The 24051-nt window shown below is 44.1% G+C and overlaps 1 protein-coding gene across 2 annotated transcripts in view; it reads left to right on the forward strand.

Moving 5' to 3' along the window:
- LOC117461252 (glutamate receptor ionotropic, NMDA 2D) overlaps positions 1–24051 on the forward strand; it is a 52256-nt gene that overhangs the window by 23508 nt on the left and 4697 nt on the right. Inside the window, exons 2-15 of one of the 2 annotated variants that reach the window (XM_034103061.2) lie at positions 161–499; positions 1376–1582; positions 2681–2947; positions 6206–6534; positions 7663–7777; positions 12227–12432; positions 12987–13155; positions 14612–14765; positions 15550–15675; positions 16518–16747; positions 17110–17270; positions 18600–18669; positions 18781–18898; positions 23014–23249. In XM_034103061.2, the coding sequence (XP_033958952.1) occupies positions 212–499; positions 1376–1582; positions 2681–2947; positions 6206–6534; positions 7663–7777; positions 12227–12432; positions 12987–13155; positions 14612–14765; positions 15550–15675; positions 16518–16747; positions 17110–17270; positions 18600–18669; positions 18781–18898; positions 23014–23249 (2676 nt within the window). In that variant the 5' untranslated portion in view covers positions 161–211. Of the gene's footprint in view, positions 1–160; positions 500–1375; positions 1583–2680; positions 2948–5612; positions 6535–7662; positions 7778–12226; positions 12433–12986; positions 13156–14611; positions 14766–15549; positions 15676–16517; positions 16748–17109; positions 17271–18599; positions 18670–18780; positions 18899–23013; positions 23250–24051 lie in introns of those variants that run through there. The other variant, XM_071205917.1, reaches the window with a different exon arrangement.

Below are 24051 nucleotides of genomic sequence, written 5' to 3' on the forward strand. Positions count from 1 at the left end.
CTCCTCCTCCTCCTCTCTCTATCTACCTCCTTCTGTGCTTCATTTTTCTCTCTTGATTTGATGTCCTCTGTACTGGACATCAGAAAACGAAAACACCTGAGTCTAACTTAATCTTCTTCACTTTCTTCTTCTACTTTTTGCTGTCTCTTTTTTCTTTCAGGCATCCTCTCTTAGTGCAATATATATCTGCCTTCCCCCTCGGCAGGTTGCCATGGTCGCCATACCTACTCTCTCTCTCCTATTGGTCCTGGCAGAGTGGGCAGGTCTGGTGGACGCCTCCCCCCACCTCCTGCTCCGGCCTAGCCCCCGGGAGCGGGATTCTGGCGCCATGATGAACTTCAACATCGCCGTGATCCACGCCGGCTCTACAGTGCAGGCGGAGGCGGCCGTGGCGGGGCCTGGGGGAAGGGTCCTCTACCCTGGCTTCGGCCGGGTGTACGGCTCCCTGGGGGAGAGCGTGGTCACCCAGTGGGGCTCTGCTAACGTCATCTGGCTACAGGTTGGATACTGTCTCCTCTACCTACTGCTCTTCCAGCCTTACTTGAAGGAAGGGAATAACACTGACCATCCATTATTCATTGCTTAATGAGCATCACACTGCTGCCGTTGTGTGGGCGCTGCTCTTTGACCACGGCTTGTATTGTTAGCCAGACATGTCATGCATACTACATACACTTTCCATATGAATAACACAAAGTCAAGACCAGAGATGGCAAAAGTACACACATCCTTTACTCAAGTAGAAGTACAGATACTCGTGTTTAAAAATACTCTGGTAAAAGTAGAAGTACTGACTAAACTTCTTTACTCAAGTAAAAGTAAAGAAGTATGGGCTTTGAAATGTACTTAAGTAAAAAGTACCCATAACTACCAGCTGTTTTAAAGAGTACCTGACCTCCCTTTATATTAATAGAACAATAATGTCATTGTTAGCTAATGAATGTGTCCATGCTGAACGACTGCAAAATGACAGTTTTCATTGGTCCCTCTTCTTTAGAGAAGACCAGGAAATGATGGATACACGGATCGTGTTCAAATCAATAGGCACGCACTGACTCTAAAGAATAATGATCACGCCACACATTAAAACGAAAGTAACCAGCCTGTTTTGAAAATGCAAGAAGTAGAAAGTACAGGTATTTGTGTTAAATATATAAGAAGTAAAAGTAAAAAGTCGTCAGAAAAACAAGTAGTGGAGTAAAGTAATGATACCATAAAAATGTACTTAAGTACAGTAACGAAGTATTTGTACTCCGCTACTTCCCACCTCTGGTCAAGACACACTGCCCTAGTTAGGCAACTCTATTTTTCTCCCTGTCTTTATCCCCCTCTGTGTTTGCTCCTCTCTGTCCTCATCTCTTCTGTCATCTCCCAGGTGAATGACAGTAGTCCTAAGACGGTGCTGTCCCAGCTGTGTGAGCTGCTGGCGGCGCGGCCCCTGCAGGGTCTGGTGTATGAAGAGGAGAGGCCGCCTCGCACGGCCTGGGGTCCTTTGGCCCCAATGCTGGAGTTTGTGTCTGCGCAAACAGGACTGCCCATAGTAGCTGTAGGAGGGGGAGCGGGGCTGGGGAGGATGCCACAGGTAGGAGGAGGGAGGTTGGGATTGGGGTGTGTCTGTGTGTGTGTGTGTGTGTGTGTGTGTGTGTGTGTGTGTGTGTGTGTGTGTGTGTGTGTGTGTGTGTGTGTGTGTGTGTGTGTGTGTGTGTGTGTGTGTGTGTGTGTGTGTGTGTGTGTGTGTGTGTGTGTGTGTGTGTGTGTGTCAGAGAGAGGAGAGGATCAGAGGAATACAAGAGGGCAAATGTCGAGTCGTGTGATTGTGTTGCTAAAAATGTGAGGACCAGTGTGAAACAATGTTATTTAAGTGTGCGCTGTATACTGAAGAAGTATGGATTGACAGCTCTATGAATGGAGTATAAAGGGACAGCTGCTTATATTGCCATAACAACTTACAATGTCATAATGTTGCGTATCCTCTCTGTGAAGAAAAGGTTTGGGCAAGTGCCGGCGGGACGGAAGGGAAAGTTGAAGGTCAGGGTCGCTGATCTGCTGAAACTCTGCAGTGTTTGATCTGTAAATGGCACCAACTGGGGCTGTCGCTCTGCTCTGCCTCTGATGTTCCTGGGAGGGAGGCAATGTGCAGACATGGGTGTGTGTATGAGTGAATAAGTGTGTGTGTGTTGTGTGTGTGTGAGAGTGTGTGTGAACAAGAGAAACTAATGTCACATGATTTTCACAAGTGTCCGTGGGGAAAAAAGAAACAAAAAGCATTGCATTTGTGCTTACAAATAACAGTTTTAACCATTTACTCTGGACGAATTAAATTGTAGCACTTTGATGAACTTCCTTTGAAGATGTACCCTCACCTAGTCCTCATCCCCTGAACAGACTTTTTAGAAACACTCCCTTTTGGACGTCATAGGAGAATGTGTGCAACAACCCTAGCTGGTTTAGCCCTGCGGCTGCACCAGTGTTGCTGCTCCATAAAAAAAAAAACCTCAACCCCAGTGATGCCTCGATGTTGCGCATAAAGACGAAGCAGTCAGAGAGTTGTAGTTCTTTCTTGTGAACATTCTGTCTGTTGCTTATTTGCTGCATTTTAGACACAGTGCAACTACAGAACAGAAGATGCATTTTACAGTGAGATTTTAAGCCAAATGTGCTGCTCTCTTTCCCAAATTAGGAATCAGGTTCCGTCTTTCTCCAGTTCAGCTCCTCTACTGCCCTCCAGTTAGAGGTCATCTTTGAGGTGCTGGAGGAGTACGACTGGACGTCCTTTTCCGTGGTGGCCACACGTCACCACGGCTACCAGGAGTTCCTGTCTATTGTGGAGGGCCTGACCGACGGCTCGTTCATCGGCTGGGAGAAGAAGAGTGTGGTGATCCTGAACGTGACAGACGACCCTGGGGGGGCACGCACGCGCAGGCTGCTGAAGGAGAACGAGGCGCAGGTGAGACAGGGGGGAGGGAGGGGGGAAAGGGGGAAGAAAGGGGAGGAAGTGCTGCGAGTATCCTTGGGGGCCCCCTTTCCGACAGGTGGCTTCCCAGCTTTTTCCTTCCTTCTTCGTCTCTCCCTCTGTCCCTCCACATCTCTCTCTCCCCTCTCTCCTCTATCCCTCTTTTCTTCTCTTCCCCTCCCATCTGCCAAGGCATAAAGAGTTCAACAGTACAACAAAAAACACGAGTCATTCTGATTTGCTGCCTGGTTGTCGGGTGGCATTGTACCAAGAGTTATGTGCGAGGTGCTAAAACATGTAACCACTCAACATACAGTTTTCCCCTGTTTCTACCTAAGCTTTAAAGTTGGAAAAACATGCTGTCACAGAGTAACATCTCAGCTTCTCCCAGATCTTCGTTGATACTTTAAATGATGTTTGCCCCAAAGTATTCTCAGCTGCTCCGTTCCACACTATTTTGTACAACTTTCCCCTATAATGTAGCTTGACTTAGTTGTGATCTCTGAAAACCCCACACGCATTTAAAATCAAGGTCTGTGGCTTTGAACACACTGCTGAACATGGCCTCCAAACCCTCCCCTCTGGAGACTTTTTACCTGAACCTCACCTTATCTTATTCCATGTTATTTTAATACCTTCTTTTTAATCAAAGTCAAATCACTATCTTTATTTTACTTTATTTTCTCTCCATACAAACCTGATAAAACCTCAATCTTTCTCTTGATGGTGAAACAAAACCCTGCATTTTAAATCCACGTTGATTTATTAATGACCAGAATGACTTGTGGTTTTGGCTTGTACCTCGAGTGTGTTTCGTTCCTTCATACTGCCTGCTCCTAATGCTCTGCCTTGCTAGTTCTTCCTCTCCTCACTTCTTTTACACTTCCATTGTCACTTCCCATGCTCCTCTTAACTTGTGTTTTTACTTCCTTAAACCCCCTCTTTGACCCCCTGATCCTCCTGCTTAGTTTTTCACTCGTCTCTGTGTTCTTACGCTTACTCCACATCCCTCCCCCTCCCCTCTGCCTCCCCTCCTCCGTTTATTTGCCTGGAGACAAGCTCACTCTCCTCTGCTGCCTTCCTGTTCACCTCGATCTCTGTATGGCTATCTTTCATTCCTTCAGTCCATCCCTCTTGCTGCAATGTCTTCCCGGCCACGGACTCTGCTCTCCGCTGGCTCGGTTTAGTCAGGGTCTCAATGTCATCGCCGATGTCCCAGCATGGCCACTGCAGCTCTGCGTGTGTGTGCGACTGTGTGTTTGTGTGTCTTAGTGTCCGCGTTTGTATTGGATTCCTTAGACTCCACTCTGCTAGTGTCACTGTTAATATAACACACCGCCTGCAGCAGGTTGCCTGTACGCAGTGCTTGCTTTTTAACCCTGTGTTTTTAATAACAAATCCACTGCTTTAAGATGTGTACTACTGCAAGGCTAATACATGCTTGTGATTGCTTGGTAATGCTTAGTGTGTTTGCATTACATGCTTTTCTCTCTCTCACTATGCAACATGGTTATGTCCTCTACATTGTGGATGGCCTGAAGCAGGTCTATGGGTCAATTTCTACTCAAATCTTTCACTGTCTATCTTTTACTCCATCCTCTTCCGGCTTCTGCCTTGTCAGTATGTCTTCTGCTCTCTCCTCTTGTACGTTCCTCTCTTTCTCCATTTCCCGTCTTCAGATATTGTGTGTCTGTTTTTAACTCTGATTCTCTCTTTCCCTCCCTAATTCAGTCTCCCTCTCCGTCTTTCAGCCTCTTCCTCCCTCCTTTCCCCTTCCTCTCCCCCCTCTGTCACTCTCATTCCCGGCCTGATTCACAGGAGGTGTATTGGCATACAGGCAGTATTGTTTTGCCAAGCCATGACAGTTCAAAATTCAATGAAGGCGCAATTCTCAAAATGTGTTTTCAGTCTGTTTCCCTGACTCTCCCCCTACTCCTCTTTTATGAAAGAGTTTTCTTTCTCTTTTTTTTGTCCTTTGATTCATCTTTGTCTAATTTTCTAAAGCGCATCATTTCTTTAAGTTCTTGCTTTATTATAAATGCTTACGCTCTTTTTTTCTTTTAAGGTATTTGTCAGCATTTAACCCTCTCCCCCCTTTTTCATTTTCCTTTCAGCTCTAACCCCTTATAACCCTCTTTGGTCAATTTCTACCCCCCTCCTCTCCCTCCTCCCCCTCCTCTCCCTTCCTTACCTCAGCACTTCAGCAGAAAGCTCATATACTATCACTGCTCTATCTTTCTTTCTATGTTGCTTCTCACTCTCTTGAATGTGATCTTCTCTCTTCCTCCCCAGCCACACTCCCTCCCCTGTCTTTTACAAATATCTTTTATCTCTCCAGGCCCTGATTTCACCAAAATATATCATCCTTTTTTACTTCTCCTCACCATCCCCCCTCCTCTTTTCCGTCCTCCAAGGAGTGTCATTTTTCTGTTCTCCCTCCTCTGATTTCTTTCCTCCATCTGCTCCATCATCATCATCATCACCATCATCATCACCACCACCATCATCATCATCATCATCATCATCATCATCATCATCATCATCATCATCATCATCATCATCATCATCATCATCATCATCATCATCATCATCATCATCATCATCATCATCATCGCCTGTTGTCTCCAGGTCTTTTCTCCCCCATGCTTTTAATAACATGTGTCAGTGTTTAACCTCTCCCCCTTTGTTTTCCCTCAGGTGTGTTTGCTCTTTAACCCCACACCCCCCACACTTCCTGTTCCTCCCCGCTTCCCGATCTCTCTGCTCTACCACTTACAGTTGTTTCATTTTCCCTTTCATGTTTTACTCCTGTTTTCATAATTCATAACTGTAACTTTCGTTTTATCAGGCCCGAGCTCATTAAGCACTGACCCCGTTGGCTCCTCCTGGTTAGCACGCATAACATGCAGCCATGCAGTCTTCCCTCCTTCTGGTGTGTCTGCTTCCCTCCCTGAATCATACGTCCGACTCCAACGAACCTTATCAGCTAACAGCTTTTTCTCTTACCTCCCCCAGCACCCTTGTTTTTTTTCTTGATATGGCCTTTTCTATCCAACCTCCTCCTCTCCCGTTCAGGCACCTCTGCTCCAGCTCTATCTTTCTCCCCTTACTTCTCCCTCCCTCTGTCTCTTTCCATGTCTCCCCTGTCCCCTCCTTATCTCACTAGCGTGTATGTGTGTGTGTGTGTGTGTGTGTGTGTGTGTGTGTCTCCCCTCGTCCCTGTTCCCTCCCTGGCTTCCTGCTGTCCTCCAGGTGCGCTTGCTGTACTGCTCTCAGGAGGAGGCAGAGCTGGTCTTCAAAGCCGCCTGGGCCGCCGGTCAGGCCGGGGCCTCGCACATGTGGTTCGCCGTGGGGCCGGCTCTCTCAGGTTTGAGCATGGAGAGCCTGCCACGGGCTGTGTTTGCCGTGCGGCCCCAGGGCTGGAGGGACGAACCCCGCCGGAGGATCGCTCGAGGAGTCTCTGTGCTGACTCACGGAGCTGTGGCCATGCGCAAGGATTACGGAACAACGGGTGGGCCAAACTTTGTCACCAACTGCATGACGGACGCCAATCAGACCCAGAGACTGCGAGGCAGGATGAGGTGAGAGGGAGATAAGAGGAGAGAGGAACGCTCTTAAGGGAAAATGTGAGGAGGGAAGTGAGATAGACGAAGGAGGAGAGGCAGTTGGCAAGCTCTGGACAAAATATATGAAAAAGGAAGAAAATTAAATAGAGACTGGATCAGGTATATTCTATGAAACGAGTTGGTTCGGTGCCAGCATGAGCTGGAAGGTATACTGTATGGGTGGAGTCGGTAGATTCGGTGTCAGAGCGCAGGCACTGAGGAGATATCTGAATTTGGAGCTGGCTATCGTCCATGCAAAGTCGATGTTGTTGGTGCGTGTAGTTGTGAGTTGGCAAAATTACCCCAGCATCTGTAGCAAGCGGACCATGTCTCATGTATATTAATGAGCTGGCTTTAATATATTCCTCGTAGGCTGTGCAAACATGCAGCAGCACACTCTAACAGGTAGTGCAAGTGGATGTATTATCTTCTTGGATCGTCTTGCTTCACATGCACACCTCACACATGATTTTGTATAGAGAGACTACTCTAAGTGTGGTCATTGTAATGGGCCACACATATAATGAATTTGTTTATTTACAGTTATCTAAGCACAGCGCAAACAGCGTGGCGATTATAGGGGAATGATTAATGGTCTCTTTCTTCTTTGTTTATAATCTGTGTCGAACACAGAGAGGGAGATGTTTGCCTTTTTATTATTTTTTATTTTTTGCAGTGCTACCTGCTGTTCACTCTCTGTAACTACAAGCTGCTCTGCCATATGAGGCTGTCTGTCATGCAAAAAAAGGCTTTCGGGTTTTGAAGCCAGCAAGATGACATGAGGCGACAGTTAGCACGTCTGTCCTGTGTTATTATCAGACAAACTAAAGAGCTCGCAGCCGATTCAGAGAGCAGCAGTCGTTTGATTTCAAAGATCCTGACAATTCTGTACGTCTGATCATTTGTCTGTAGATTTGATTAACAGAGAAGCCCTCACTGCTGTGATTTAGTTTCAAGCAGGGAGACAATAGGACAGGCTTACTGTTGCATCATGAACAGCCCTTTTTCTTTTTTCTCTTCTAATAAAACAAGTGGTTAATATACTAATATTATAATATTTTTGGTCATTTACTTACTTCTCCTTCTCCATCCATCGCCATGTAGGTATTTCGGCAACATAACGCTTGGTGGTCGTGACTATTCCTTCAATGTGGACGGTTACCTGGCCAACCCATTCCTCGATGTCATTTCCTGGACACCTGGACGTGGATGGGAAGATGTAAGGACATGATATCATGTTATTGCTACTAATGAGTACTCAAGCATGAAGAGTCTCACTTTTGAGAAGAAAAGGACATATAATGCACAAAATATATTCTTTTTTATTCCATAAACTGTTTAACTTGGAATACATGAGAAGCTGGACATGTGTCCTCTGTTGCAAGGACAAAAGTGACTAGCAGTTGGACCCAGAGCAGGTGTTTGCTGATTGGTTCTTGAGGCCTAATCTCTCCATGCGAGCCATAGGAGCAGATTTGTGCTGCATTGGCATCAGATAGAAGAATATATACCTGACAGTGAGAGTAGTCGGGTTGCGTGGGTCAGATCCATGTAAAGTTCACTTTGGCGATCAGTGCCCGAGGCAGAGGAGGGAAGTCTGCTGCTGACCGTTTGACTCTGCTTTCTGTGCCTGTTCACTTTCTGCTGTCTCTGTGTAACTCTGCTATTGCTGCTTAAAGCGCTGTCACACAAAGCCAACAATGCACAAACATACAATCATAGAGCAATCACTTTATAACTGATAACTGATAGATCATTTAACTATTACTACTTATTTAGCAGGGCAAATATTATTTCCAGATGGTAAAATGTAAAAAGTAGTTTTTTTAGATTTTATATAATTGTTAATTGAACCTCTTGGGGTTGTGGACTGTTGGTCTGACAAAACAAGCATCACCATGGCCTCTGGGAGATTCTAATTGATCAGTTAATCCGTGAAAAAATTAAATCCTCACAAGATTAAAGGATAGGTAAACATGTTTTTTAAGTCTGTCTTTATACAACATGTGCATGCCTATGTTTAGCGAAAGTGATGGAGGAAAACATCCACATCTACACAAGTTAATCTTAGTTTTGTGCAAAAAATGTGTTTCCAAGGTGAAGCTAAGTCTGAATGATCCAAATCAAGAGTTTATTCTCTTTGGTATGAATTGGCCTCTTTGTGATTCAGTGGGCAATGTTGCTGAGATGCAGCAGAGGAAAAGTAACACAAAGGTCTTTTTGTTCAAACAGACTTGATGTTACTAACTCAGACTGTTGGAGCTTGACCTACAGTAGCTTTGGCTGGACATTATAATGTTATGCATTACAAGATGGAGAGAGGACTGTAGATGTTACACAATAGGAAGAAACACTTCACGCCACTAAAGAGGGAAAAAACGTAGTCTTTAAATGTACATATGGGTATGAGATACTATTTAGACAGTCTTTAGAAGTGTAAAACCTATCCTCAGATCAATAGATATACATACTCATACACTTCATTCTTTGTCACCTTACTAAAAGCAATGTTCTGACGTTGCTCTGATCAATAGCTGCTGTTTGTCCTCTGTGTATTACCAAGCATTTTACTGTCAAATAAAATACAGATTTAAGTAGTGCTGAAGATTTCTAGTTGTCATTACCATCTGGTTGTAGACTCACATGTGTTTTGTATGTTAGAGTGTCTACACAACTGTATGTGCGTCGAGCTCCAGAACCCCAGCGTGGCATGCATATTCTATAAAGCTGTGGTGTGTTCGGAGATCCTTAATACGAGGCCTTGTCACCTGTTGGAGATGTTTCCCTTTAATACTCCGGGATTTTACTCTTGTCAGTGTCAGAAGAGAGCGCAATGCTCATGTTCTCAACCTCACACCAGCTCCTCAACACCACATGCATAAAGAAGACACACAGTATACTGTCAGAACATACACTCTGCCACTGCACATATAATCACTGATGCACCCACACAAGGTTACACACACAGACACAAAATACACACGTTGGTGGTTCTCAGCCTCCTGCTGGTTTTAACAGCCCACCGGAGTCCAGTCTCAGCGTGTCGTAACATGCTGACTCCTGCCATATCCCTCAAATCCCTTTCAATTAGAAGCTCCTGCGCTGGTCCTTCGACTCTGAGCCAACCCAGGGTACAAAACCCGCCGCCCACACACACACACACACATGGGCACATACACACCCACACCTATGACTTGCATACATACATTCACATGTGTACGCACAAATGAGGGCACAAAGTGTTTGCGTCGTACACACATATGCTTACACCCTTCTTGCATAAACCCTATTGCACACACACACACGCACACAATGAGGATACAACGCCTGTATCTGCCTATTATGCACATCCACGCTGTTGGCTCTCCCTGCATATTTAATGTTCTCTTTACAATGACTGCACCATTACCTCGAGCCCCGGAGCACCCAGCTTAGTTTACTGAAACACTGCAGACTAGTACTGAAGGTTGTCCAGCATTAGCATGGCTTGTTTAAGATACAGATACAGCATGATCTTCCAGGATATTACCGTGATATAATTAACGTTTATTAACGCCCCACAGCTGCTAAGGGATATTATTTTAAGTTTCAAGAGGCTCCCAGAACTCAACTTTTGCCCCGAGAGCCAGAATACTCTCTCTGCCGAAAAATATTCCAACAATTTGAAGAGTCCAAAGTAGTATTTTTTCTTCTTCTGATGTTTGTGTGTGTATTTTTCTGGATTTGTGTCTGCTAGAGCTCATAGGAGAACACACTAATCTGTTTCCTGTCTGTGTTTCCCGAGTGTGTTGATTGAATGTCTGTTGCGGTCGAAGTGCAGTCGAAATGCTGTCTCTTCCTCTTCTCCCTGCCAGCGCATTACACAGAGAGGCAGGCTAATCGTAGCTGCCAAACTTTACATCACTCTACTGACCTGCTTATGCAAACACATTGTGTGTGACTGTATATTTGTTATGTATTTCTTGTGTATACAGTGTGTCTGTAAGATTGGGTGAACTGTCTTTGTGCGTGTCACCTCTGTTACACTTGTCCTGACACCTTACTGTAGACGAGACTTTTATCATGTGATAATGGCAAGAGGTGTCAAGCGAAGCTGCAAGAGGAAGGTTCACACAAAAAAGAGAGAAGAAACTCTGCACTGAATCTTCTTGGGTGTGGTTTCGACTCGTGCTGCTTTGGAAAGGCTGAATATGTCAGGCAACAGCATCCATCACATCCAGAGGGCATATAAACAATGCAAAGAGACGGGGCAGACAATGATACAGCAGAGGGAGGCTTGGCAGTCATTTTAGGTCAACAGTGGACACAAAACAATGTCATCTCAAAACATCAGCCTCAAACAGCTTATAAAATCATACTGAAAACAAATGTGTGGGCATGAATCTAATCCCTGTTTCGAGTCCCTAATGTGCTTTTCAAAAATGTAAAATGCTTTTTGACGTGTGCTTGACACCAGTTTACATTAAGCTTTTTCCCAGGATGTTGAAAGGCCTATCGGTTTGAAAAGTGGATTTCTGTTCACCATATCTTTCCAATACAGCCCACTGTTTGTGCAAACATGAATCTAATAGTTACCTTTGTCCTGCTCAAAGCTATTATACATACTTATATGGCACTGTCTGATTTTACATTAGGTGCATTTCTAGTACAAACAAATCTGAATAACTCCTGTGATCCCATCAATCAGCACATACAGTACACAAGTATTTCAGGAAATTGCTCCCAACCCACATAACTTTGGATATTTAGAGAAAAAAATATGAAGTTGGCACAATAACCTTCTCAAATACCCAAAGTATTATTTATTAGTTTTTTGTTGAGTCGTATATGTTTTTATACATCATCTTCATACAGTTGTTATTGCTATTGCGAGGGATTTGCTGTGTTAATGTTTGTTGTGTTTACCTTTTCAGTGTGACTAAGAAAATGTATAAGGTTATGGTATTTTTACTATTATTAAAAAGAAAGCCTTATTCATCTATTTAATGAACATTTATTTTAAATCCAATGTTGAGTGGCTCCTTATCAGCAAAACAGTGCTCTAATTGGACAGCTTTAATCTGTAGCTTGCGTGTTTAATAGTGGTGTTTCAGTTTGACCAAGTATATAAGCTTTATTTTTCATCATAATCAAATAGACACTTTCATACATTTCTAATTTAAAAGTACATTGATCACACAGCTTGACTGAATTAAAGAAGGAACGTACCGAGTTCTAAATTCACAAATGGACTCCTCACAACTCGTCATCTTGAGCAAAGCTAGTTTTAGCTAGAAACAATCTTTCTACCAAATGCTGAGGTACAATATTATTTGCAACTCTTTCTTTTCACGTTCTTGTTGGACATTGAGCATGTCGACCCTCAAGAATGATTAGCAACCATGATTGTATGTGTTGGAATAACCATATCAGTGCAAAAGACTTATGTTACGCCGGAACATGGTAATTTTTGTATGTCAAATTGAAAGTGTATATTCCCTCCTATATAAAAACAACTTTAAGAGCCAAATACAGGTTCTTAAACGGCTGGAAAACTGCATGCCACCCCTTTTTTCCAAATCAGCTTGTTTTACTGAGATGTACCATACATATTTTCTTTTAATGGATGATATTTATCGTTGAAATGTGCTCCACCTCTCTCTTATCTTCCTCTGGTCTATTCCCCCAGGTAGGCTGGTGGGAGAACGGCGTGCTGAGGCTCCGGTACCCGGCATGGTCCCGCTACGGGCCATTCCTTAAACCACCTGACGATGCCCAGCACCTGCGCGTTGTCACACTGGAGGAACGGCCATTTGTCATTGTGGAGCTGGCAGATGCTGCATCCGGGACCTGCATCCGTGACTCGGTGCCCTGCAGACGACCCCTTAACGCCAGGTATGAGTCCTTTAGACCTAAGGTCTATGGGTCCCAGTGTTTTAACTAGGATTTCGATGTCGATGTTTATTAAAGCTGGACATAATCATCATCATCAAGGAGATCAAATGAAAAAGACAGAGGTGTAGCCCTTACTTTATTTACCAGTGTTATGAATGGAGTTCCTCAGCTCCCATCATGGCATCCAGTGAAAGTGACATCAATCACTTATCAAAACTGTGGGCTCTCCTCTTCACTCCCTGACCATAATCAATAACAGACTGCTCTCCAGAGGATCAGTGGAATGACTCAGGGTTCCTGAATCAGATACGACCACAGTGGAGCTTTACGGTTCATCAGCTTCTGAGGGATGACGGCACCTATCCTACACTGGTCGATCAAACCTGTCACCAACTGATGGGCCACAATATCTCTCCGCAGTGGCCATTTCATTCTGTCTTTCTCCTTTTCCTTTCCTCTCAGACTATAACACGCCACTCAGGATGCACACTTTGAAGGCTTATTATTTGACACAATTACTCAGATTTTTAAAAACGTTTTTTCCTCTTTCACAGTGTCATCCATGAGGGCGTGGCTCCCATGAAGCAGTGCTGCAAAGGCTTCTGCATTGACATCCTCAAGAGATTGGCCAAGATTGTCGGCTTCACCTATGACCTTTACTTAGTGACCAATGGGAAACATGGGAAGAAAATTGATGGGGTTTGGAACGGAATGATTGGAGAGGCAAGTCCCTGCTGGTGTGTGTGTTGTACGTGTGTGTGTTGTGCGCGTGTGTGTGTGTTGTGCGTGTGTGTGTGTGTGTGTGTGTGTGTGTGTGTGTGTGTGTGTGTGTGTGTGTGTGTGTGTGTGTGTGTGTGTGTGTGTGTGTGTGTGTGTTGTACGTGTCTGTACCTGTGGTTCTGCCTGTCTGCCTTTGTGAGCAATGTGTTCTCAATGTCGGTCCCGTGTCACTTGCGCTCTTGTGAAGGTTGTTTGTGTGTGACTGTGAGTGTGTGTACGTTTATATTTATGCCTCCTCATATGTTTTGTTGCTTTTTCAGTCAAGAAGCTGCATAGTAATATTTCTGTGACTGTGTTCCTGGGACCTGGGTGACCAGTTAGACGCTGTGTGCCACATCAATCGCTTTGAGAGTTATGGCCACTTAAAACTTAGCAACACTCAGACAGCTGTCATTTATTACACACACACATTTGCAAACACAAATACATATATGGAGGCTAACAAATGCACAGTTACATAATGTAGACAGAGAAGCTAGATGGCTAACATATGCAATAGATACAGATACAAACATGAAGAAGCACAAAAACACACACGTTTGCAGACACCCCCTGACTAGTTGTGATTTGTCCTTGATATTTTCACAGCAATACACACTGGGGTTCATGATCTCCCATCAAGAAAGAAACAGAGATGCTGGCAGAAAAAAAAACAGAAACAGGCACACACAAACAAACAAGCGCACACACATGCTCACATACTGAGATCGATATGGCGCTGCTGTTTCATTGAAGCAGCCCGCTGTTTCTATCTTTGTCCCAGAGGAAACTTGCCAAACGCCAGTTGTCACAGGTTCCCAACAGTTCCACCACGCTCTCCTGCTCTATCATTTATAACTTGAGCCGGGGCCAGCGCTGTCAGTCGAATCTATTTTCATATGCAAAAGGCCAAGCCATTTTTGTTTACAAAAACTAATGTCTGTCTTTTGATCAGAGGTTCCAAAGCTGCCATTCTTTGATCAGGTAATCCAGAGACTTGGCAAAGTTGAGGGGAGGGTGCTTTGCTTTCCGCTTCGCTTCATCTTTCTGCTGATTTGCTCTGAAGAGCAGATGTGCCATGTCTAATGTAGATTAACATTTCACTTGTACAATCAGCACACACAGCAGTTTTCAGGTTTTGTAGATGGTGGCTGGGGGGTGAAGGGCCCTACCCTCATTGTATATGCTAAAGAGATGCAGAAGAGACACGTGTTCAGTATTTGTACCAGATTGAATCCTTGGCCTTTTCCCATGCAGGCATATTTGAGGAAGTACAAAGGGTCAGGGTGCAGACATGTCACCATCTCACCTGGACACAAACCTTTGTGAACTGTAAAAGATTGGTTTTGTCGTTCTGAAACCTCCACAGGAATTACCCATTATTAGATTTCTGTCTCACACTGATTCTCGTTCCCTGTAGGTGGTGTACAAGCGAGCCGACATGGCCATTGGCTCGCTGACTATCAATGAGGAGAGGTCGGAGGTCGTGGATTTTTCCGTTCCCTTTGTGGAGACGGGGATCAGTGTCATGGTCTCCCGTAGCAACGGAACTGTATCACCATCCGCTTTCTTAGGTGAGGCGTGTTTGTGTGAGAAGCCCCGCTGATGTACAGAATCTAATCAAATCGGGAAGTGTTGAGTTTGCATAAAGCAGTCTTTGGCTGCTGGTCCTTACATCTAGATTAGCCCTTACTTTTTCTTAGCTGCTCGTGTCTTCACAACTTGTAGTTTCACTCTGTCAGCAGACTCGAGGCTCTGGCGGGAAAACATTTATTGGCCTATAGACTGCATCAAGATGATTGTTAAAAGAGAAGCAGTGTTAGGGGGAGCTATTTTCACTGCCTATGGTGCTCTTTCCCTTTGTATACAGTATATAGTACATAATGTGCCAGGGTTATTAAACGCTCTTGATCCTTCTATAAACCAGTTTTTAATTACCATGATCTGAAATCTGACTGTAGTTTTAGTCTTCAATCATATACTGAGTCTTCTCTCGTCTGTTCTAAGACTGAACTAGGAAAGAAAGCTTTTATGTGCTCTGCTTCCCGCACTTGAAATAGCCTTCAAAAAGACTTGAAACTAAGAGAATTGGCCTCTCTGTCTGATTCTAAAGCTCTTAAAGGAACAACTGTGAACAGATCTTGTCACTTCGCATAGTTATTTTAACATTATCTACAAATTAATGTATTTCTGTATTTGTTCTTGCTGTGATTCTTTTGCAATGTATTATGCTTTGTGAAAGTGATAGTTCATCTCAACTAATCTGGAAAAACAAATAATAATGATGATATTAATAATATATGAATGCAGTGGCCCTTGTGTTATATGTTAATTTCCTCCCTTTGCTTCATTTCAAAGAGCCCTACAGTCCCGCGGTGTGGGTGATGATGTTCGTCATGTGCCTGACCGTAGTAGCTGTGACCGTCTTCATATTTGAGTTCTTCAGCCCTGTGGGCTACAATCGCAGTCTCGCGAACGGCAAGAGTGAGTGACGGATCAAAGATGTCATTCTTTCTGTCTGATAGATGGCTCTGCGTGCAGTCCGCTGCTTTTGCCACAGGGATCAAATTCAAATAGGATTTTTTTTTGTATGATAGTGAATTTTTTTGTTTCTTTAAAAAAATAAAAATAATCTTGCTGTCTGATTGGTCCGTTGTCACATTCAGAATGCAGCGATTTACATTTTGAATGCGCTTCCCTAAATCCTTTACTGTGAGTGTGGCGAAGAGGACATTTTACCTTCAGTATGTTGAACTGCATCCAAGTATTCTCAATATTGAAGCAGCCATTTATTATTCAACAGCATAGTTTGTACCCCTGTGATATTCAGTATGCCTGATACCCGACTCGCCTCTTTTACTGCATGATTGCTGTGCTCTACATAATTGTACCTCTCTGTCATCCTCCTATATATCCCTCTCATTCACTCTCATCCCTCTCCTTCCTTCCTCCTTTACTCCTGTTGTATAAAGAGTGTTTGATCCCTTTGAATGGTGACTTGCACCATGTGGTTTAATCATTTGTAAGATTACGAACTGTAGCAGCTGAATTGAAGGCTGCAAACCGTAAAATGTATAGTCACCGCTTTGTGAGCTTTGTTGTCAATGAGCATTTGAGGTATTTTCATATACCGTAAACCTATTTTACAGATCATTCAGTGAAGTTTAATTTGATCGGATGCTGCATCTGTAGTCACACGTTCATGAATTCACAATTGGGCCGTGTACGGGCTGGATCTGATCTAGAAAAAAACTAATGTTACAACAATTCATTACGGTCTCTTTTTCCTCTCTTTTTTATATTTCCCACTGCATTATTTTGTCCAGAGGCTGGAGGCTCTACTTTCACTATAGGGAAGTCGGTATGGCTTTTGTGGGCTATTGTCTTCAACAACTCTGTGCCGGTGGAGAACCCCAGAGGAACCACCAGCAAGATCATGGTGCTGATCTGGGCCTTCTTCGCTGTCATCTTTCTGGCCTCCTACACTGCTAACCTGGCTGCCTTCATGATCCAGGAGGAGTACATTGACACAGTGTCAGGGCTCTCGGACAAAAAGGTACCTCGTTGCCGGAATACTGATTAAGTAGGGGGAAAGCAGAAGGAGAATTAAAGTCTTAGAGTGAGCCAAATCCGGTGCATTTGAATGTTAAATTGATTAAAGCGTGGGAATTTAGAAAATGTATAAAATCGCATTTAACATAACTCAATTATCACAGTTCTTCAATGCTTTACAGTCAGTACTAAATGCTTCTTTAAGTCCACACACTGCACTCTTCTGAATGATTTGACTGTGCATGGAGTGTTGTAAGTGTGGAGAGTGGACAGAAATAGGTCAGACAGATTGGTGCACAGCCTGGTGTGTCTCATGCCCCTTCCGTCTTCCTCCCTTGCCTCCCTTGCCTGCCTTTGCTCCGATAGTTTCAGCATCCCGAGGAGCAGTACCCACCTCTGAAGTTTGGCACGGTGCCCAATGGGAGCACGGAAAAAAACATCCGCTCCAACTACCCAGACATGCACCAGTACATGGGCAAATACAACCAGAGAGGAGTGGAGGACGCCATAACGAACCTAAAGACTGGGTCCGTCTGCTTCAACATCTTATTCATTCCCTCACTTTCACCTGTTTCTTTTTGTATCATCTACTGTATCTTTGTGTCTCTGCGTTTACATTCAAGCATGCTTTTCAAACTTTTGTTCCTAAGATCAGACATTAGATTTGATAAACAGAAAGTTGCTAGAAAAAGTTCACACCTTCCTGTGGTAAACCTAAAACTATATTTTTGTTTTCTTGAGAGATACAATCTCTATGCCAAATAAGTTTACAAGACAGCAATAACAACAACCAAGATGCTCATATAACAAATTATTAAGTACTAATCCAAGAATAAAAAGTCAAATCAATGTTGTGCCTACAAACAGTCAACTCTATTTCAATTACCACATTTAATTGTTTTAATGTTCTCCCTCTCTCAATAACAGGCTATTATACACAGCTGCATTCTTTTCAACTCTGAATAATATGACACATCTTTTGTCACACTTTCTGCTTTCTTGCACATATTCTCTCACCTGTACTCTCTTTCTATCTCCACCTTCACCTCTCTCTCCACCCACCCGCACAGTGCGAGCAGCATTCCCTCTTCAGTTCCTAGTAGAATCTCTATCACCCGTCATGTGTCGGATAATCCCAGTTTACTCTTTCCTAAGCCCCTGTCATCATTTCTCCCTCCCCATTGCCTCCACACCACAATTATGACTCGGTGTTAAATGAGAAACTCCTGCTTTTCTTCTGCCGTCTTTTTTCTCTTCCCTACTGCTTAGCCTTTCGTTCTTCTCAACCCTCATCTGCTCTTTTATCTTACCATTTCTCTCTTTGGTCCATTCTTTCCCCTCCCAGTGTGCTTTCTCGGTTGTGTCTGTATTTAAACTTTATAATCCTCATCACTCTCCGGCTCTATCCCATGTCTTTTCCCCCTGAAGTGTGTAAATCTTGTTCCCTTCTCTTTCTCTCTCGGCCTCTCTCTCTCTCCTGTCACTGCGCTCTTCGCACCATATAAATCCTCACCACCCTCCTCCTCCTCCACCACCACCTTCCCGCTCCTTCTTACTCACACATCTTTCCCTGATCTCCTCCTTATTTTATTCTCCTTGTTTTCACGGTTTCCGCCAAACCTGCTTTACTATTCCATCCACCGTTCCTTATTCTTGTTATGATTTAACTTTTCATGGCCTCTCTATCATTCCGTGTGCCTGTCTGCCGCATATGTTTGCACCCTAACTCTCTTCCTAGGTACATCGCAGAAATCCACCTTTCTTCCTCCTCCCCATGCCTCAGCCAGTCTCTCCATACCTCTGCACCCCTCTCTCCCAATAAATGATGAATGAATTCTCCCTTCATCCCTTTACAGGAAACTAGATGCTTTTATTTATGATGCTGCAGTATTGAACTATATGGCCAGGAAGGACGAAGGTTGTAAGGTAAGGACACATTTACACAGGGCACTTTTGCTCACATACTAAATTCAACGCACACATATGCCTGTCTCTTGGCCAGTTGTTGACCCTTCTGCACATTGTCCTTTTTCCAAGGTGATGACCATAGGCTCGGGGAAGGTTTTTGCCACCACAGGCTACGGTATCGCCCTGCACAAAAACTCACGCTGGAAACGTCCTCTTGACCTGGCCCTGCTGCAGCTGGTGGGAGATGGTGAGAACGATGTGAAGGGGAGGGTGGAGCGGAAATAATTAGAACAATGGAGGGGCAATGGGAAGGTTATGGGTAAAATGACAGGATGGAGAAACGAGCGACAGAGTAGCTCTCGGTTGGGGGGTGGATGGAGGACACAGGGGGTAGTAGAATGAGAGGATGAGAAGTGGATGGGGGGAGTGCAAGATGTGGTGAGAGTGATGGCTGTAAGGTGTTTTGATTGTGTGGGAATAATGGTGTGTAGGAGAGGGCTGACGGCGATGGTTGAGAGGTTTGCAGGGCTTTTTATTGGCTACCGGAGAGGAGGGGAAAAGGAAGGAGATGTAGAAGCAAGAGGTCTATTGTTGGTTTCAAGCATTGAAGATATATTTTGACTTTGATGGTGAATGTTCAAATGTCACTCCTCATTTCAATCATCTCAATCTATCCCTCTTTCCCTTCTTCCTGCTCATGGGGTTACTGGCAGCAGACAAAAATGTCCTTTTTTGAGTCAGTTGTCATCACAAGTCGGTGGTGACAGATTCACACTCTTTCCAGATGAGCTGATACTGACAGAGAGAGCGAGGAAGTGTGAAGTGAAGAGTCAATACAAAAACAAAGAGAAACACCTGAAAATACCCTGAACATGAGATGATAGCACAGAAGCAAGCAGAGATACAACAACGGATCATACAGAATAATTAGATAATTGACCGCTATGGCGTATTATTATACTATTTGTCCGCTGCAAATACATGTGTATACAATTAATACGTGGGAGGACAGGTGCTTGTTTTGACAGAGATAATCTGTTCTTTCATTAGTTGGCAGTTCAGTAATGCTTGATTCCCATTTACACAGTTTGCCACACGGATTTAATGTCTCAATCGGATGCTGCTTGTTTGGCTTTTTCTTATGTTTTTAATCAGCTTTGCTTATGGTGTAGCGGACAAAGCCCTTTAGCTGTTTCTGGCACGCGGACACTTGAGCTGCTTACACACTGATAATGCCATTCTGATGCCAATATCTATTAAATAAGACCATGGTCTGGAGCTGAATGTTGGACCTTAGAAACGTGTGTGTGTGTGTGTGTGTGTGTGTGTGTGTGTGTGTGTGTGTGTGTGTGTGTGTGTGTGTGTGTGTGTGTGTGTGTGTGTGTGTGTGTGTGTGTGTGTGTGTGTGTGTGTGTGTGTGTGTGTGTGTGTGTGTGTGTGTGTGTGTGTGTGTGTGTGTGTGTGTGTGTGTGTGTGTGCTAGAAAAACAGAGAGCCCAGACAGCGTTGACATGCTATGTCTGTTGTTTATTTTAATTTGAAGTGCATTCCCTTGTCCTTGCTTATGTTCTGTGCACCTCTTAGCATCAGCTGTGCACGCTGGATGGATCTGGGGAGTGTTGAACGCTGAGGTTTCTGGTTGTAGGCAGGCATTATTGGAGTGGATTACTAAGGAAGAGGATTAGTTTGTTTGGATGTGGAGGGAGGGAGTGGGGGGTTCACTTTCAGCGTGCCCTCAAAGAATGCATCTCAACAATCGCCCTGCGGCTCAAGGAGTCTGCATCACACCTTCGGCCGGGCTAAATCATGTCACAGTGTTACATCATTATTGTACCATGCCGTGTTGAGTCATATCATTTTACAACTGCATTAGAGCGGCACTAGAGAAGTCCGCCGAGGCTTTGTCAGCCTGTGAGTGTATTGTTGCTCCCTCTGGTGATTCATGGCACGGCTTTAAGAGGAGGTTCATTGATCTCACAGCGTGTATACTGATAAAGGCAGAACTGCTGAGTTGCAAGATTCCCTTTTTCTCCGCTTATCAGATCCCCTTCTATTTTTTGCATAGTATCAGGATTTTGATTCGAATAATATATTATTCAGTGAGTAGGTATTAAAAAAATGTGAGAAGCTGGGTTTACAGCTTCTGGCTCACAGGGCGGTTTTTTTTCTCTCTTCAGAAATCTTGCAGTGAATGCCAAGAGGTTTGTCATGTTGTGATAAAAGCACAGTATTGTATAGGTCATGGTTTACTGCGCAACAACTATGGAGCTCAGCATCTCTGGCCATGTCTGGCACCATGCCACATCTGGCACAATGCAAGCATGCACACAGGCACTTGCACTTTACACACAAATACAGTTTCATTTATTAAATGATGTCTTTGTGCTGCATGCCAGCTTCATGTTTGCAGTGTGCCAGCTCTACCTGACCTGAACTGCCAGTAACGACAGAGGTGGAGTGTGGATTTGACACACCTGTCAGATTTGGCAGGCATGAGCTGGCTGCGACTGAGAGCTAGAGACAACTGCCATCACAAAGGCCTAAGGGAGGAAAGAAACCTGCGTGGTGAAAAGAGTCGGATTGTAAAAGACGGAGAGGAAGAGCCACAAGATGAATCACTGGAAGTCAAATGGCAGGAAAGCCAGGAGATGAGACCTAGAGCTTGGAGAAAGGATTCGACTGGAGCTTGTGAAGTGGAGTACAGACATGAGACTACCTGTTTATCTGCGTCTTCACAAGGACACTTGCTGTTTTCACTTCAGGCGCCTGTTTGGACACACAGCTGTTACTGAAGGTCAATGACACCGATAAATCCTCTTCAATTGAGCTCCGCTCCGGAGTTAAAGACTGCATTTTGTGTCTTGGACTGTACTGTATGTTTGTATGAATAAATCAGAGGAAGGGAGTTGTTACCTGAGTCTGCCAGTGGGCTGCAGTAGCGCAGTGTCCATCTGTTGCTGTAGCTGTAGGCCACAGCTGATTGGCTAATGATGTTCTACAGGAGACACATTAGCCAGATCACACAGATGACTGATTCGGCAGAGCAGAGCAGTGTAGTGTTGCAAGTGGGTGCGTGACTTTTAAACCCCACTCTAGCACTTTGACTTAGGGATAGAGCAGAGGCTGTAGCATGCAGTTAAATGCAACCTATTGCAGGGCTGCTCATCCTAACAGAAAGCTCTCATTATGAGTCCTGTTGGAGAATACACCTCTCTAATTCCACCATGAATCATGCACTACATCTTCCAGCTGTCCATCACTATGGTTACACCAGCAACCCCTGCAGCCAATCACAGGTTTAGCAGGGCAGCTGAGATTCGTTAGGCCAGTGAGATCCTAAATGAAGAGATGGGTGAAGCGGTCTTTCCTGGTTCCTGGTTCCTTCCTGGTAGGTTGACAGATGGGAATCTGGAATCCTCCAAAGCTTACCACCTTGATGGAGATTCTGACCATCCCTCCAGCACAATTAAATGATTATGATCTTCTCCCTCTGCCTCTGTCTCTGTCCCTTCCCATCATCTCTCTCTTCACAGTTGTTCCTCTTTCTTTCTCCTCTCATCCTGTTCAAGCTGAAGAGTGTTCTTGCAGTTTGTCATAATGACACAATCTCAGCCTCTCATCCTCCATCTCTGCTTCCCTTGTTGCAGCTCCCTCTAACTCGCCCGTGCCTCTGTCTGTCTCATTTCCCCTGACTCGTGGACAGAGAAAGAACGCCGCTTCCTCTCTCTCTTTGTAAAATATTCTTCTCAACTCTCTCATTACCTCTCTCCCTCTCTTCCATGCTTGTTCAACCTATCCCACCACCTCACTGTGGCTCCTGGTCTCCCTCTTCTCCTCCTCTCCTCATTTACTCTGGGTTACAATGTTGAGATTAGGTTGTCGGTGCCATTTTACTTCTCAGTGCTGCTTCATTGTTTTGGACTCTCTCTTTCTGTCTCGGGCGCCAACCTCTTTGTTACTTTGGACACAGTGCTGCTTTTTGTATACTGACCTATGACCTTGAGAAGTCACCTTGGATAATGGGCAAATGGCAAGCAATACTGTAGACTTGTACTTTAGTGCTTATTAGCCTTTTCTGTCTCCCTGTGTGCCCCTTGTCTCTTCCTATTGCCTCTTATATCTATCGTCTGTCTGTCCTTCCTTTCTGTCTCTACAACCTTGAAATAACCTCTAAATCCTACCAACCGTCTCTCACTTCTTAACCCCTTTACCTCTTGTATTTTCCTTTCTTACTTTCCATTATTTTCTTTTTTGTATTAATATTGTGCATTTCTTCCTCCTCTTATTTTTCTGTATGTTATCCTCCTTTACTTGTACCACCTTGTACCTTATTCATTTCCCGTCTCGTCCTCCCCCCTTCCAGATGAGATTGAAATGCTGGAGCGCCTTTGGCTGTCTGGGATCTGCCATAATGACAAAATTGAGGTGATGAGCAGTAAACTGGATATTGACAACATGGCTGGTGTTTTCTACATGCTGCTGGTGGCCATGGGCCTCAGTCTGCTGGTGTTTGCCTGGGAACACCTGGTCTACTGGAAGCTGCGCCACTGCATGGCCACCAGTTCTGGCAAATTGGACTTTCTCCTGGCAATCAGCAGAGTAAGTGCTTTTGTCTGTCACTGTGCGTGTGTGTGTTCAGCGCACACAATGTCTTATTCAGAGGCATTCAGAGTTTAAGCGTCTGACATTTTTATATCCACATTTCAGCTGCTTATGTTTTAACTCCATTAAAACCCTTTTTAGTGGCATCGATGGGGTGTTTTAAAATTATAATTGATACCAAAGCTGTGTATGTAACCAGATGCACACACATGTTCAAGAACATGTGTGCCCTTATCTCTTACTCAGTCTGAGTGTGAGAAAAGTGTGAGGTCTAGGGTCAATTCAATTCCACTCAGTCAATTCGGGAGATTAATTGAAATTCAATTCTGCTCACATCCTGGATATCCTGTTCCTTTGACAGTGACCTTGACAGAAACAGCCCACACCATATGCATGTGATTATTGTAGCTACACAGATAATAATGTCTTCTTTTTCACTATCGGGGTTGTAATTTATGCATTTATGTATTCAATTTCATTAGGCAAACAATGCACAGCTGCACTATAAATAGGAATGGATGTTTTTCTGAAAAATAGCAATCTTGCATTTCTTTTGATAACTGGAACTTATTTGGACTTCTGTTTTATAATTTTCATCTCATCCACTTTCTCTGTCCCTATATCTCGTGTGTACATTCAGTAATAGAATGTATTTTGTACTTGTGGGGCATCTGTAAGCATGTATGTTGTTACATCTTTTGCCAATATATTCCTGCAACATTATCTCGAATAAAACTTTTAGTTTGTATACTAGTATATATATAGTATATGTATCCATTTCAGGAAATATTGTATTAAA

Source organism: Pseudochaenichthys georgianus, chromosome 16, assembly GCF_902827115.2.
Source record: "Pseudochaenichthys georgianus chromosome 16, fPseGeo1.2, whole genome shotgun sequence".
Lineage (NCBI taxonomy): Eukaryota > Metazoa > Chordata > Actinopteri > Perciformes > Channichthyidae > Pseudochaenichthys > Pseudochaenichthys georgianus.